This window comes from Drosophila simulans, chromosome X (assembly GCF_016746395.2).
Source record: "Drosophila simulans strain w501 chromosome X, Prin_Dsim_3.1, whole genome shotgun sequence".
Lineage (NCBI taxonomy): Eukaryota > Metazoa > Arthropoda > Insecta > Diptera > Drosophilidae > Drosophila > Drosophila simulans.
The window spans coordinates 2547021-2562513 of NC_052525.2; the positions used below are offsets into that span (position 1 = coordinate 2547021).

General features: G+C 44.1%; 2 protein-coding genes across 5 annotated transcripts; both read right to left on the minus strand.

Moving 5' to 3' along the window:
* Positions 1–362: 362 nt before the first annotated feature.
* Positions 363–7769, minus strand: LOC6724980 (transmembrane protein 120 homolog). Of its 4 annotated transcripts, none has more exons than XM_016173040.3 (9): positions 7447–7769; positions 7311–7390; positions 6490–6638; positions 5732–5850; positions 2327–2456; positions 1871–2010; positions 1593–1810; positions 1090–1469; positions 363–794 (listed from the first exon to the last, which is right to left on the minus strand). In XM_016173040.3, the coding sequence occupies exons 3-9, from the start codon at positions 6550–6552 to the stop codon at positions 681–683; spliced, it is 1164 nt and encodes a 387-aa protein (XP_016037934.1). In that variant the 5' UTR covers positions 6553–6638; positions 7311–7390; positions 7447–7769; the 3' UTR covers positions 363–680. The 4 variants fall into 4 exon arrangements, with proteins under 4 accessions (XP_016037934.1, XP_016037933.1, XP_016037932.1 ...); XM_016173039.3 differs by having other exon boundaries at positions 6490–6679; XM_016173038.3 differs by lacking the exons at positions 7311–7390; positions 7447–7769 and adding an exon at positions 6982–7130 and having other exon boundaries at positions 6490–6679.
* Positions 7770–7831: 62 nt separating this feature from the next.
* Positions 7832–14677, minus strand: LOC27207232 (protein white). Its single transcript, XM_039296520.1, has 7 exons — positions 14439–14677; positions 11171–11444; positions 10446–11100; positions 10074–10389; positions 9833–9866; positions 8645–8742; positions 7832–8580 (listed from the first exon to the last, which is right to left on the minus strand). The coding sequence occupies exons 1-7, from the start codon at positions 14508–14510 to the stop codon at positions 7966–7968; spliced, it is 2064 nt and encodes a 687-aa protein (XP_039152454.1). The 5' UTR covers positions 14511–14677; the 3' UTR covers positions 7832–7965.
* Positions 14678–15493: the final 816 nt, after the last annotated feature.

The window sequence follows — 15493 nt, forward strand, 5'->3', positions numbered from 1 at the left end:
AAATGTGAGGTGAGCGGGGGGATTCGGAAAAGCCAGGGGATCCCCTTTTCCGGCCGGGAAATGCTGGGGAGACGGCCAACAGGGAGCCGCATTAATGGCCGCCAGTAAAACAAGGCGACATTACCTAAGCCTTGTCACCACGCCGCCTGCCACTTTTTGGAGTCACCCCAGGGGGAAACCGCTCAAATTCAACATTTTGGTTGGAATGGAACTGGGTGCACACGGTACATAGAGACTTCCTTACTTGTCCACTTATAACACGAAATGCATATTATTAACCATCATTCGTTCTCATTTATTTGTCTTTTTTTTTAGCTTCCATTTCAATCTTAGTCTAAACATAAAAAATAAACAAAAACGGGTCACTTCAATTCCATTTAATATTTCATCTTCTCACTTTTCATACTTACAATTAGGCGAAAAAAAAAATGTGTACTATGACTACATATTGTTGTTTTTTCTTTGCTTATATAGTGTTTGCTTCAAATGTACAACAGTTTTACATTATGTGTAATGAAATGGGGAAAAAGACACACTTCAAAGTCGTTTTGGTGGCTGGGTGGGGGGAGAGGAACAAAACCAAGGGGAAATTTAATAAATAGGAAAAAAAACGTAGTAAAAACAGTAGATATATGTTCAATTGAAATGCCTGGCTAATCAGAAACAGCACACCGATCCGCTTAAGTTTCCTTCTTCTCGGCGGGCGTTTGCGTCGCAGTCGCAATGGAAGTGGTCGAGGTCGCGGTGGGCGAAAGTTTCGATCCGCTCGAGAGGTCCAAGTCACTGGCGCTATTCTGCAATTAGGTACGAGCAAACATATGTGGTTATGTGTGGGAGTTATTCAAAAGATTCACATCGGCGACAAGGGGTTAATAGGCCATGCTATTCACGAATCAATCTATGTAAAACCATATCTAAACAAACCCAATTCGAATACCGAAGCCATGTTAGAAATACACAAATTTAATATTCCAATTTCATATATATATGCGTTAAAGATTGAAGCTTCTGCAGTCCTTTGCCAATTTGCTATTTTGCCCGAAAGAAAAAGGACAGAATGCCATAGTCGCCGCCATTGGACTTCCTCACCTTCATCTCCTTGCGCAGCTTCATCGACTTGCCCATGCTCTGGAGTCGGTAGCGCTCCTTGGCCCGTTCGCGTATCTTCTCGGGCACCACCCACAATGTGGTGGCCATGTTGCCCACGAAGAGCAGCAGGAACAGGCCGGACATGACGGACACGTGCCACGGCGCATCCGGCGGGCTGTAGGCCAACTTGTAGAGCGTCCACGCGTTGTACGCCTGGTAGCCGTAGCCGATGAACAGGAAGGGCAGCAGGAAGCTCAGGCCGCGCCACATCCACGAGTGGAAGCCCTCGATGGTGATGTCCATGTTGTGCCGCTCGCCGAGCGCCTTCAGCCGATAGAGCAGGCCCTTCTGGTAGCCAAACTGCAAATACTGGACTATGCCTGCAATTGAGAGACACGGGATACGCCGCGATTATAATGCATACAAAGGCGGAGTTTTAACGAAATATTCTTGGAGTAGTTAGTAGGGGCGTAGTTTGCCGCAAGCTGAAATGCACAACTCACTGATGTAGACGTTGAAGTACATGAACTGCATCCGGAAGATCTGCCAGTGCTCGCCCTGTGGCCAAACCAATAGAACTCCGGCGGCGACCGTGGAGATGAAGTGGTGCGCCCGCCACCAGCCCTTGATCCTCGAGCCGTTCACCTTCAGGATGGACTCGCGAATGGTCAGGGTGCAGTAGTACCAGACCAGCAGGAATATGAAGGCCAGCTCCAGGGCCCTGCGAAGCACAAGTTGTGAGTGGGTGCAACTCATGGCAGTGCCGGCGAGTGCCACTCACCTGTAGTTGAATATCAAATTGAAGAAGGCCATTATCAGTCCAATTACGTTGAGTATTAATTTAAACTTTTCATAGTCGTCTTTATAGCGAACTTTGTCGTTTCTGTTGAGAATCGAGACATTTACATCGCCCAGGATTATCTGCAAGGGAATGGGGAGAGCAGAGCGAGGAGGTCGCCAGTGAGTTTCAGTGGGTCAACTTCGAGTCAAGTTGAGTTGAATCAACTCGAGTGGAGGAGTGGAGTCCCACTGAAATGTCCGGAACAAGACCAAAACCCAAAGTCCTGCCATAGTCCATAACAAGAGACGCGAGAATTGTCGCGCAGGAAAGAACTTTTTCCTCACTTATTTCCCGTTTCCACTTGGAGGCAAAGTTCTCAGTTTTATGGCCTGGGCGCACTTTTATATCAGAGACTTTGGACCTCGGAACTCGGACTTCAGTGTGTGGGGAACTCACCTGCAAATAGCGGCCGGATTTCGCTGGCAAGGATTGCTCGATTTCGTGCAGTTGCGCTTTGCGCTTCAAGGTCATCTTGTGCAGGTCATCGACCTTCTCCTTGTCCTCCGCCGGAACGGGCCCTTTGAACCTGACAAAATATCGAAGATTTAGACAAATTTTGTACATAACATTTAAGGAAGAAGCGGTGGGCCAATATACACTTTGCGTCATAGAATACAGATAAGATTACTTTCTCATAAATTGAGTGTAAAGATAAAGACGTTGCCTTGTAAATAAATGTACGTAAAATAGCACTATAAATAAGATAGATTTGATTTGTTTTCGGTATTGTAAAGTGCTAAAAAAGAGTATTTTCCGTTATGTAATTACCGAAAGAACACAGTTTGAAGTATATTCAACTGTTAAGTAAAAACAATCTATACAAGACTACCGTTGGCAAAAAATGCGATTAGATTATGTGTATAAAGGTGTACTTAAACTATCGTATCAGTGGCGAAAATTGTTTTGTATTTTTCGTATGTATTTTTTTTTGCTATATTCCCATAAATTAACATAAAATCATTTTCGGACTTTGTTCGAATGTACATTTATTGTTTTATTGATTGTCACACGCTTCACTTTAAGCCATATTTTTGTAATAATTTATTCGCTTATACACGCAGTTATTTGTTTATGGCGGCACAATGGCAACTGTGGGGCAGCAAGAACAATTTCCACCGTCAAAGTTCAATTTAGATGCGCATAATTGATGGCCAAAGTGGGCGGGTATAGTTTATTCGGTCAATTAACAGTTACCATAAACGTATGTATGTTCCGCCTTCAGTGCACATCTATATGGCTCGTCAAAGGTGGATTTATAGTTGTTTTATCTCTGAACACCTCTAATACCCCGTTGAAGCCGCAAGCCGGTGGACAGATAACGTTTACCGAGCCATGGCGATACGGCGAAATGGAGCTGACCATACTAAGTGGTCCGATTATATTTGTTTCCGCTCCATTTGCCTATGGGAACGCAACCCTCTCAGCTACCTCTACTTGCCACCAATATCGTCTGGGATGATGACTTGCCAATCTGTTGCAGATTATTTCGTACAAGATAGTGGGAAATTTCCATAGAAAAGAGCCCGAAAAAATGAAAGAACCCTGCGAATTCAAATAGTTCCTATTGTGAAATTTGACTAATTGTTCATACTACCAATTAGCCCGAAGCACATTCAAATGACTCAAATAAATAATCATAGAGAAAAGGGCGAGTCTCAAAAGTAATCGCAAAATCCTCTTACAAAATCATGGGACCACAAAGGCAAAAAAAAAAAAAACACTTAAAAGTGCAAACAAATTAAAAGCTTCTTTATGTACACACACCCAGCCAACTCTACAATTACAATTAACTGAGATATCTAGCCAACGAAATGGTTACAAAACGCGCTTACCCAACTCTATTTGATCATTGGTGAATAAACAATATTTGAGTGTTGAGCAACGCTGCTAAACGCAATTGAACTGTTTGCCAGTGTTTGCCATTGTTTGCATTCAAACACTTTCTACGGCTAGCGCCACAAAACAGGAGCGAATTCCGTAACTTCGACACCCGATTTGCATGCCTCAATTAAAATTCATTTGGCTTGGAAAAAATACGGCGGAAAGCAAGCCAGCCAATCAGCGACAAAAACATCGCGAGTGTAACAGGTTTTCGTTGCGCACACTTGGAGAAAAAAAGCAGAGTGCGCCAAAAACAAATATAATCTAGCAAAAAGGTTTCAATGTGTATCGTAGATGTTTTATTTTAAACTGAAACTGCTTGTTTCCAATGGAATTTGTGAGTTTTTCGCAGTGTAGGACCTGTCAGGTCAAGATGGTAATCAGTTGATTTTAGCTATTACTCCGCGAATTGCATAATTTATGCGACCGACTGAATGAATGCGTTCCTCGGGTTCGCGGGGTTCAGCAAACGGTTGCAACGTGACGCCAAACACGCGACACAAGGGGCAGTACTACCTACATACATGCATAGTATGAATAGGGAAATTAAAGCTCGCGATTAGCCAGCCAGCAATCAAACAAACGAAAGGCCTCAATAAAAGTGTTAAGAATCTGGTGTTTCATCATCGCACAGCCAGCTATTTGATTTGTGTACCCCACATTTGTGAGTGTTCAAAAGCGCGCCAATGCAAGCGATTTCTCTTCCACTTCCACTCGCTGCGAAGCCGCGCTCAAAACAAATATAAAGTATATAGTATAGAGTATAAAAGCGAAAAGCGAAAAGCCTTGGCCGCACAGTGGGTCAAAGTTGAGGCGGTGTTTTGCATGCGAAGTAAAGCAATTCGCCACCCTGCGGCTCAACAGAGATATTCAACAGATATTATAATTTAAATTATAATTATAATTTAAATCGCAAACGACGAAGAGCGTGCAACGCATTTAAATCGCTTCGATCTATCGATACTATCCACTATATTTAATTTCAGTGAATCATAGCATTTCAACAACAGTGAATTAAAATAATTCCCTTTTTTGTTTTGTTTTGGTTTTGGATTTAATATATACGAAGTTTCAAAAACCACACACTTTGCCCCACTGTGCCTGCACATTTGTGTGTTTGTGTTTGCTGGGATTGCGTGTTGCGCAGGTGAGTGTGTGTCTGTACGATTGCGACGTAGGGTCAAGGGCAGCTGGTCAGCTGGGCAGTTGGGCAGTTTTGGGCTTAATTTGCAGTCCGGCAGAATGCTCCACTCCCCCTTTTTATGTTTCTGCCGAGCGTATCGGGCCAGGGGTATTTTTATGACGCGACCATAAAACACGGAGCCCGAATAGTCGCAGTCTTGAATGGACGGCGGTGAGCAAAGTCTAGGGGCTCTGGTTTATCAGAAGTTTTATCACGGCTAAGAAAAAAAAAAAAATGAAAAGAAAACAGTTGTAAAAACACTGTTTCCGAGCGATTCAAGCAACAACCAACTGTTGCCAGTTCCGCGATAAGAACTGATTACGGCCTGACTAATTGCCGCAAGAACTGTGTTCCCTGCCTCGGCCCGCCTAATCAACGCAAGTGCTCGAGTGCTGAAATGCGTGTGTTCGCCTGATTAGACGGCTCTAATTGATTGAAGTCAAATTCCAATCGTGCAAACAAGAACACACAGCTCAAAATCCCCGCGAAAGCGTTGGACAAGGGGGTGGGAAAATGCCGCCGGTTTTCAAGGTGCCAAAGCGATTGGAATGGAAATGTCATTGTGCAAAGATCGCGCAGCTATATATATATATAAATATATATACATACATAATTGGAGTTGGTTAGCAAACCCATTTAATTGCAAGGAACATCTTTAATCTTTAACGCTAGAGTGGGAGCCCACCTTCCCGTTGCTTCTTCAAAATAATCGAGGGTCGATGACCGCCAATACTCACTGTCGCAGAGACGTCGTTATCTGGTTCATGCGGTACCGCTGATGCTTGATCTCATTGAAGCACATTTGTTGATGGCTGTGCAGCTGCTCCAGCAGCTCGATGTACCGCCTGTTGCAGCTCTGTGATCGGTGGGAATGAAAAGAAAAGGGTTGGAAACGGATAAGCAAGAGACCATTGAGAACACGCACAGAGGTTGCGACTTGGACGCGCGAATTTTGAATACCCTTGCCGAGCAACGAGCAACTCAATTGAAAATAAAGTTCAAAGTTCAATGGTATTATCTTTAGTTATCGTAATAAACAGCCATATAACAACTATGAGTTCAATAATCTTTGAAAACAGGCGATCGGCATTCCATACTTTACTGATATCATATAAGGCAGCTGTAAAATTATTTCGATAACAGCTGTTTTTTTAAATTTAAATTTTGAAAATCTTCTGATTGGAAAAATGAGTATACAATTGTACATAGAAATTGATGCAATTTATAGTTCTTTGCTGATAACAGTATCAAATTCATTGGAAATTATTGAGTTCTTAGCGGATTTCATTTTGGCAAGGGTATTTTTAAGAACAAGCAGCTGTTTTTGTCCAAGGTGAAAGCGACACAGACACACACGTGTGGGTGTTTGTTTGTGCGCTTGCCTCTTTCTTGTTTTCGGCATTTGGTATTGATGTCTATATAGTCTTTGGGCATTACTTCTCGATTCTACAGATATATGTGTGTATATATAAATGTATATATATATAGAGCTTACCTCCAGTTCGACAAACTCCTTGTTGAGTTCCTCCCACTCGTTTTTCAGCGAATCGATATTCATTATTGTGGTTTCTTGCGGCTTTTCTCGCCGTTTATCCTTTATTTGGCTGCTATTACTTCTCAGTTTGTTTTTGTTTTCCTATGTGGCTGTTGTTGTTATTATTATTATTATTTGTTGTATGCAACAGCTGGCAAAGAAGAAGAAGGAGATGTTGCGTTTGAGGTTAGGAATTAAACCGGTGAAAAATCAATTAAATATTTTTCTGCGATTTCCCAACAAACAAACACGCACGCACTCACACACATGCACACACACGCCAAAGCACACCCACACATTCACGTTGCCACGTTGGAAAAGCAAAGAAGCAAAAAAAAACCGCAATTTTGCTTTGCAATTGGAAAATTAACAAACAAAACTCAAAAATCAACACAACTTATGCCGCGTTCTCTTGCCTTTCGCGTTTATTGTTTTTTAAAAATAAATACGTACTCGCGATGAGCACGAAAACAACCGGACCGCTACCGTCGACTAATATTTTGTTATTAACTATTTCCGCTGCACTTTTGTTTTAAATACTTCGGCCAAACACACAAAATACAACACATAAAGCGCAAAACAACAAAAAACACACTGTCCACACGCACACAAAGAGAGCGCGAGAGCGCGCCAGCCAAAGAGCGATAGATAAGAAGAGAGCGAGTGAGCATGGAAGCATGGAACTAGTTCCAGTGGAATCCAAGCAATTTCAAAATAAAATATATTCGTATTATTATAGTTGCTAGTTTTGATAAATAGAAACAACACTAATATATACCCACCAATTTTTGAGATGCGTCTACACGAGGAACAAACACAAATTTTAACGCTAATCACTCCCGGTTAGGTAAGAAAAAATTAACTTAAAAAAAGATAAAATTAAATAAGAATAAATATAGCTGAGAGGGAAATACATACCAATATACTGGAGCGAATTACCTGTACATATAAATTTAATAACTAATTTGTCTTGAGACGAAATGAACCACTTGGAACTACTTGAGCAAACCGAATCGCGCGGAACTAGCGACTGCCGCTCCAAGGTCGTCGAACAAAAGATGAATGTGTGTGGTGTGGTGAGCGGGTGGGATGACAGCGAAAGAGCAACTGCGAAACGTGGTGTGGTGGAGGTGAGTTATGAAGAGCGCGCGCTATTTGAAATGTTTGTATATAAAATATATTCCGGTGTTTTATGTTGCGATGATTGAGTTTTTGATGTTAGGTTTGAGGGTGAGTAAGTCTTTTGGTTGGAAGACAAATCCAAAGTCTACTTGTGGGATGTTCGAGTGAGATTATAAAATTGTTTCTATGGGTCATATCTTGTTTTTATTGACACAAACATAATTACATTGGCTTTTGAGGGGGCAATAAACAGTAAACACGATGGTAATAATGGTAAAAAAAAACAAGCAGTTATATACGGTATGTATCTGTCGGCTACTCCTTGCGCCGGGCCCGAAGTCTTAGGGCCAGATATGCGAGCACCCGGAAGCTCACGATGAGAATGGCCAGACCCACGTAGTCCAGCGGCAGATCGGCGGCGGAGAAGTTGAGCGTCTCCAGGATGACCTTGCCCGAACTGGGGCACGTGGTGTTCGACGAGGTGCAGCTAATTTCGCCCGGCTCCACGTCCGCCCATTGGTTTATCAGCAGACCCTCGTTGGCGTAACGGAACCATGAGAGGTACGACAGCCATTTGAGGTACACTGGCACCGAGCCCGAGTTCAAGAAGAAGCCGCCAAAGAGCAGGAAGGGTATGATAACCGGCGGACCCACGGACAGCGCCATCGAGGTCGAGGAGCTGGCGCAGGATATCAGGTATCCGAAGGACGTGGACACATTGGCCACCAGAGTGACCAGCGCCAGGCAGTTGAAGAAGTGCATCACTCCGGCCCGCAGGCCGATCATCGGATAGGCAATCGCCGTGAAGACCAGCGGCACCGTGAGAAAAAGCGGCAGTTCGGCAATCGTTTTGCCCAGAAAGTACGTGTCACAGCGATAAAGTCGACTTCGGGCCTCCCGCATAAAAACTGGCAGCTCTGAGGTGAACACCTAAATCGAATAATTCATGAGAATGAGGAATCTCAATTATTGCAATATTCTAAGGAAGACTTACATTAATCGTGGCAAAGACGTTTTGGAAGGTCATGTTGGTCAGGAAGAGGAAGATGGCTCCGTTGATATTCATCACACCCACTTGCGTGAGTTGTTGGCAGAGAACTGCAGCCCGCCACTCGCACTCTACGTCCACCCGATAAACACTCGGTACTCTAGGCACCCCGTTTTTTTTGACACCCTACTTGCGGCAACACAAAATACTCGAGTGTTTTACCGACGTTGTGTTTTTGTTACGAGTAAAAAAACCACCCGAGGCCTGCTGCGCAAGAGCCGTTTGGGTGAGTGGACGCACAGTCAACGATCGGCCGCACGTCATTTTTTGTATGCGGGCTGCAGTTCTCTGGTCATTTTTTGTACGCCTAAAATTTGTATGGGAGGAAGCGTGACGGGTATAAGAAATGAAGGGTAAAAGGGAATACCCAAGAAAAATTTCGTGCTCACGTCTTTGATGGACTCAAAGGGTGCCACCCGTTTCGAATCATTCCGTTATTTATTTTTCACACGTCGCTACCTGAATACTCTAATGACAAATATTCTTATATAAAGTAATTTTTGAAATGAATTTTGTGACATTATGTACTATTATTTTTACTATAATCTATATTTAAATAATAATAACGTTATTAATATATATAATATATAATAATATATAATATAATATATATATATATATATTATATTAATAATATATAATATAATAAAATATTATATAATATATATAATTAATAATAATAATAATAATAATATATAATAATAAGATGAAGGGCATTTTACAAAGTATTCGACAAAGTCTAGAGCCACGCCGAAAGAATAGTGTGTAAACGTATGGAGTGTAAAACGCATGGAGTTACGCATCTTGTCTGTGACTCGATTACCTACGAGACCACTCGAGTATTTTTGGAAACACCCGAGTATTTTTGGAAACACCCATGTGTTTAACGGTATACCCACAAGTGTTTTTCTCACTCATCCCTTTTTAGGCAGTGTGTGATCGGCACCCGCGACGCGGAGCACCGTATTGATTCGGGTGCGCGCACAACGGGGTGTCTTGTCTACATGTTCAGATTTATACTGTGTGTTTGTAAGTACCCGCGATGTGCGTGGCGGGTAGCACCCGCACACAAAATTGTAGGGTGTGAGTCGAGTGGTAAAAAAGTGCCACCCTTGCAGTTCTCTGGTTGTTGGCCCAAAAAGATGAGGCCAATCAAGATGGCAACCATCTGGAAATTAAAATGTTACTTGCATCTCATTAATTCATATCCAACATGTTCGCGAGTTAAATGAAATTTATTTATCTTCTGCAAAACTATTACATCTCATTGAAGAAAAAAAACTAAGAAGGGTGTGGGATTAGCCAATTCTATCTAAAATCTAGCGAAATTGTTTCCAAAAATAGTATATCACTTGTTTCCACTGGAACCACTCACCGTTGTCTGAATAAGTCGCACTTTTACGAGGAGTGGTTCCTTGAGCACCGACAGCCAGGATCGCCACAGGACCGCCCGGAACTGCATGAACCAGGTGGCCTTGTAGGTGTACCCATTCTCCGGCTGCTCCAGTGGCTTCTCCAGATTTTTGGTGGCCAACAACTGCTCCATATCCCGGGCTACTTTGCTAATCGCAAAATTGTCGCAGATCTTGGCGATCCGATCGCGGGACTCGATCTCCCGTCCGGGCACAACGGCCAACACCTGTACGTAAAAGTCCGCCGGATTGTAGTTGGTGGGACACTGGGCGCCCACGCTGGATAGGAGTTGAGATGTAATGCAAGATACCCTTAATGAACACACCGCACTCACTAGGAAAAGAAGTCGACGGCTTCGCTGGGAGTGCCCAGGAAAGCTACCCTGCCCTCGGCCATCAGGAGGATCTTGTCAAAGAGCTCAAACAGCTCGGAGGACGGCTGATGGATGGTCAGGATGACGGTCTTGCCCTTCTGCGACAGCTTCTTCAGCACCTGGACGACGCTGTGGGCGGTGAAGGAGTCCAGTCCGGAGGTGGGCTCATCGCAGATCAGAAGCGGCGGATCGGTTAGAGCCTCGGAGGCGAATGCCAGACGCTTCCTTTCTCCGCCGGACAGACCTTTCACCCTGCCGGGCACACCGATGATCGTGTGCTGGCATTTGCTGAGCGAAAGCTCCTGGATCACCTGGTCCACGCGGGCCACTCGCTGCCGATAGGTCAGGTGTCGTGGCATCCGCACCATGGCCTGGAAAATCAGGTGTTCCCTGGCCGTCAGGGAGCCGATGAAGAGGTCATCCTGCTGGACATAGGCGCACCTGGCCTGCATCTCCTTGGCGTCCACAGGTTGGCCATTGAGCAGTCGCATCCCGGATGGGGATACTTGGATGCCCTGCGGCGAACGAAAGGCAAGGGCATTCAGCAGGGTCGTCTTTCCGGCCCCGGAACTGCCCATCACGGCCAAAAGTTCGCCCGGATAGGCCACGCCGCAAACTGGGTTTTAATTAGTATAGGATCCTCTTAAGATTTCACACAGTCTATCCGATTGCGAATAGAAACTCACCGTTCTTGAGCAAATGCTTCCTGGGCGCCGGTATGTGTCGCTCGTTGCAGAAGAGCCCGCGTGTCCGGTTGACCAGCTGCCGCCATCCGGAGCCCGGCTGATTGACCGCCCCGAAGATGTCCATGTTGTGCCAGGCATAGGTGAGGTTCTCGGCTACCTGGCCGCTCCCCGAGCCGGAGTCCTCCGGCGGACTGGGCGGCCGGAGCGTGCCGTAGTTTTTGGCCTGCCCGAAGCCCTGGTTAATGCAGCTCTGCGAAGCGGCTCCGCTGTCACCCTGCAAATTAAGGAGCTCTCAAAAATCAACAAATTATCTAATCCCGAACAAAACGAAGTATCCTATGAAGTAGGTGTATACTTTTTTTTTTGAGTGCATCTAGAAAAGGTTGCAAGCTGAAAACTTTTCAATTTCACGGCGTTCGTCCATAAAAACGAAGGCGTCTGTGCATAAATCTAGCCCAGCCTGGCTAATCCCTGCTCCGTCGTCCCTGTTTCCGGGCACTAACCCCCCCTTACCCCCTTGGAGGAGGAGCCCATCTGTTTAATAAAAATGCCCAAGACCCGAGTTTTCCAAGTTTCCCAAAAAGGAGATGGCGAGGCCTATTTAAAATGTGCAAATTAGGGCTGGCACTTGCTGGACGGCCTTGAAAGTGGGCGGTGGGCGGCCGGGGTCACAGGTCGTTGGGCGATGGGATGATGGGTGGGGAGAGTGGTTCCAAGGTTCCTCCACCATGTTGCCACTTCATAAGACAATTGCGAGTGTAAATCGCCGGCATCTTCGGCTTTTGTTTGGGGACTTTGAGCTCCGCCAGTTTTGTTTTTATTAAATATAAAATTTAAGGATACTTTGGCTATATAAATGGGACCTTTTTGTTTTTGGTTGGTGGTAAAACTCAATCATTGTAGATAAGTGCAATGAGTATTTGTTAATGTAGCTATTTTACTGGAGCATTGGATATTCATTTAAAGAACGCACATCTAATAGTGTTCAAAACTACTTCTGCTATTGAATTTAACCTTATAAACCCGAAATACAAATTGTTATTAAGGTTATTTATTTACGGGTAAAGTGATTTCCAAACCCACTGAGCTGTCAGTTTTCGCCCAGGTGGGGCTTCCCTTTCGAAAAGGCGGTAACCGAAGACGTTTGCGGTATGGTCAAATCGAGCCACCCCCCTCCCGCCCCAACTTTCCGCCCCACGCCACTTCCGCTCGCGCATATTTTCATTTTCATAAACAATTTTCCGTTTTCCATTTGTGGGGTTTCTTGCCATCGCAGCGGCCTGCGGCAAAGCATAAATAACAGGGATCCACTAATTGGCGTCCAGGCAAAAATAAAATGGGAAAACAAGACAAAATGATGGCCACAATATGGAAAGCATTTTATCCACCGCCGCTCTCATAATAATTTGTATAAATAATCATAAAAAATTAAGCAAAAAAATGCAAGCAAATGAGAAAGGCAAAATCCGAAGAAGCGGAAGAAGAAGAGGGCCAAATAAAAAGCTGACATTCAATAAAAGCAAGAAAAAATAATGTCCACCTTGCACTCAGCGCCTGGCGGTCCTGGCTACAGTAAGCACTGCTTAGAACTGTCACTTTTAAAACAAATTTAAAATTAAATTTATTTTCTAAACAACTAGAGGAGATTTCTCGTTTATGTTACATTTTATACATGTCAAGGTAAAAGACTGAAAACTGTTGCATTTCCTCCTTAGCGAGGCTTCACTGCTCATCTTCTGCTGCGATGCTTTGATAGCTTATTCTTCTAGGCACTCAGTGTCCAGTTTTTGGCCTGTTACCAAAAAAAAAGAGGCGGAATTGGTGACGTTACGAGAGGTAGACGCGAAAAAATGTAATATCCGTTTTCAGGCACTCCTCGAGCAGAGCGAGATGGCCATATGGCGGAGAAAGAGACAGAGAGAGAGAGAGAGAGGGAGACCTGGCGAAATTGTTTTCACAACAAATGAGGCCGAAAAATGTTATTAAAAAGTTTTCTTTTCTTTCTGTTTTCGCCGTCCCTTTCCCACTGGGTTTTCTTATCTTCTCCCTGTCTCTGGTTCACTCTCCCACCTTTTCCCTATTTTCGTATTTCGCTGAAATAAGTAGCGTAAGATGCTACATTTCATATTTATTTAATTTTTTGGCTTACTTTTTACTTTGCGTGCTATTTTTGAATTACTTACGAAATGCGAAGGAAACTCCCGGAGTGGGCGATAGATGGCGCTGCGCAGGCAGGCGAAGGAGTATCGCTTTTTTTTTTTTTTGATGAACTTGACAAATTGAAATGACTGAATAAAGAAGCGACTCAATTTGTTCTCCCTCCGGTTTTGTCGATTGTGCGAGTGGCTAATGAGTGCACTCAAAAGTCATTCACTTTGATGGGAACGAAATACTGAAGGAGGCGCAATTATTCAGCGGAAAAGCTCACGACCACTCGATATTATTAGGGGAAATATCAGTAAACAGTCCAAGGTACATATAATTAAATGGTGGTTTAAAATATTTCATACATATCATATTTAGTCTTTCCCAGAAGAATTAAAGTTCTTATCTCTCGTATAACTTTTTGAGACTTTTCGAAATTGTTTCAAAGAACCCGGGGCTAGATATGCATATCGTACTCACTTATTTATTTTGTTATACAAGCCGAGGTGCTAAGAATTTGAAGCAAGATACGCACGCAGATGCCAAGATATCAGATGCTGAGCCTGAAGCATTCGTCTAGCCAAATAATGACCCAGATAAGACAAGATTGTACATTTTTCGTCGAGCGAGACATGCAAACAACGAGGTATTAAGATCGTGTAGGAGATGCAAGTACACAACCAGAAATGGATACGGATACAGTATCTGGTATCTAGTATCTGGCAACCCCCGAGTTATAGACACCCAACAATGTTGTTGGCCAACTTAAGCCGATAAACCAAACCAAACCGACTCCTCCTCCCCCACACACCCTCTGGTTATGCGTCCCTAATTACGATCTACCACGTCCAAATAAATATCTGCTTGTTATATTTATAAAAAAGAATATATTCTTAGAGAAAAGTAATGCCTTTCGATGTCTTGATCATGATATGATCTTAATAGTTGTCTCCTATAACATGTTAAGCTACCAGAATAATCTGTTTCGTGTCACTATTTGTTTGTTCGATTGCGGTTTGGGATTTTTGTGGGTCGCAGTTCTCACGCCGCAGACCATTTGATGTTGCAATCGCTGTTCCTATAGATCCACTGATCTTAAGACATATGCACAAGTACTACTCACATTGTTCAGATGCTCGGCGGATGGGTGTTTGCTGCCTCCGCGAATCAACAGCTCCTGATCCTCTTGGCCCATTGCCGGGATTGCTGCTTTCCCCGCCCAAAACCAATCACCCAATCACTCAAAAAACAAAAAAATATGAAGCGAGAGGAGTTTTGGCACAGCTCTTCGTGTTTAATTGATGGCGTAAACCGCTTGGAGCTTCGTCACGAAACCGCTGACAAAATGCAACTGAAGGCGGACATTGACGCTAGGTAACGCTACAACGGTGGCGAAAGAGACAGCTGACGCGACAACGAAAGAGACGGCGACATGTCTGCGGACAGAGAAGGAGGCAAACAGCGCTGACTTTGAGTGGAATGACATTTTGAGTGAGAGGTAATCGAAAGAACCTGGTACTCCAAATACCCTTGGATGGAAGTAAACTTAAAACTGATCCGATAAGTTTGATGGTTCTATTTACTTGCATACATACTAGTGAGACTAATGTGTTCTGTTCAAAAAAATTTAAAAATTCGACCACCTTTGCACAAATATGATAGTACCCCACCTGGGCAGTACTCATAAGCTGAGTGGCTGTATTTGAATACTGATTAGGGAGAGTGGGAAGCGTCTTCTTATCGTGAATAAGAGAGGTCTTGTTAATCCGCCTGTTGTCGTCCCGTTTCGGGGGTTTGCACTGTACTTTGCATGCATGATTTATCAAACGGCGACTGTTGATGATGCGCACTCCGGCCCCGTTTCCCGTACGCCAACCCGCGCCCGCACCCGTACTGCGGACACTCCGGTCGTTGTCGTCATCGTTAGCACCTCATCTCAGGGCCCGGGAATCATGGACTGCCGCCATCAGCTGTCCGGGCATTATCAATCTTCATCATCGGGCCAGTTGGTCCGGGATATGGATCCCGACTGGAACGGGTTCGCCGGGAGGCTATCAATACCGTTTTCACGGACGATGTGGTAACAGGTTAGCAGTTGCAGTTGCCGAATCTGCAGGAATTAATTTGCTAACGACGATTAAGTGGTCTTCAAATGAAAATGGTTTTATTTGACAGTTC

Coding starts and splice junctions, on each gene's coding strand:
- LOC6724980 (XM_016173040.3), bottom strand. CDS start 6,552: ATGAATATCGATTCGCTGAAAAACGAGTGGGAGGAACTCAACAAGGAG. Junction 2,011..2,326: donor AATCCGGCCGCTATTTGCAG/GTGAGTTCCCCA, acceptor ATTCCCTTGCAG/ATAATCCTGGGCGATGTAAA. Junction 1,470..1,592: donor GTACTTCAACGTCTACATCA/GTGAGTTGTGCA, acceptor TCTCAATTGCAG/GCATAGTCCAGTATTTGCAG.
- LOC27207232 (XM_039296520.1), bottom strand. CDS start 14,510: ATGGGCCAAGAGGATCAGGAGCTGTTGATTCGCGGAGGCAGCAAACAC. Junction 11,101..11,170: donor GAAGCATTTGCTCAAGAACG/GTGAGTTTCTAT, acceptor ATTAAAACCCAG/TTTGCGGCGTGGCCTATCCG. Junction 8,743..9,832: donor GATTGGCCTCATCTTTTTGG/GCCAACAACCAG, acceptor CTGCAGTTCTCT/GCCAACAACTCACGCAAGTG.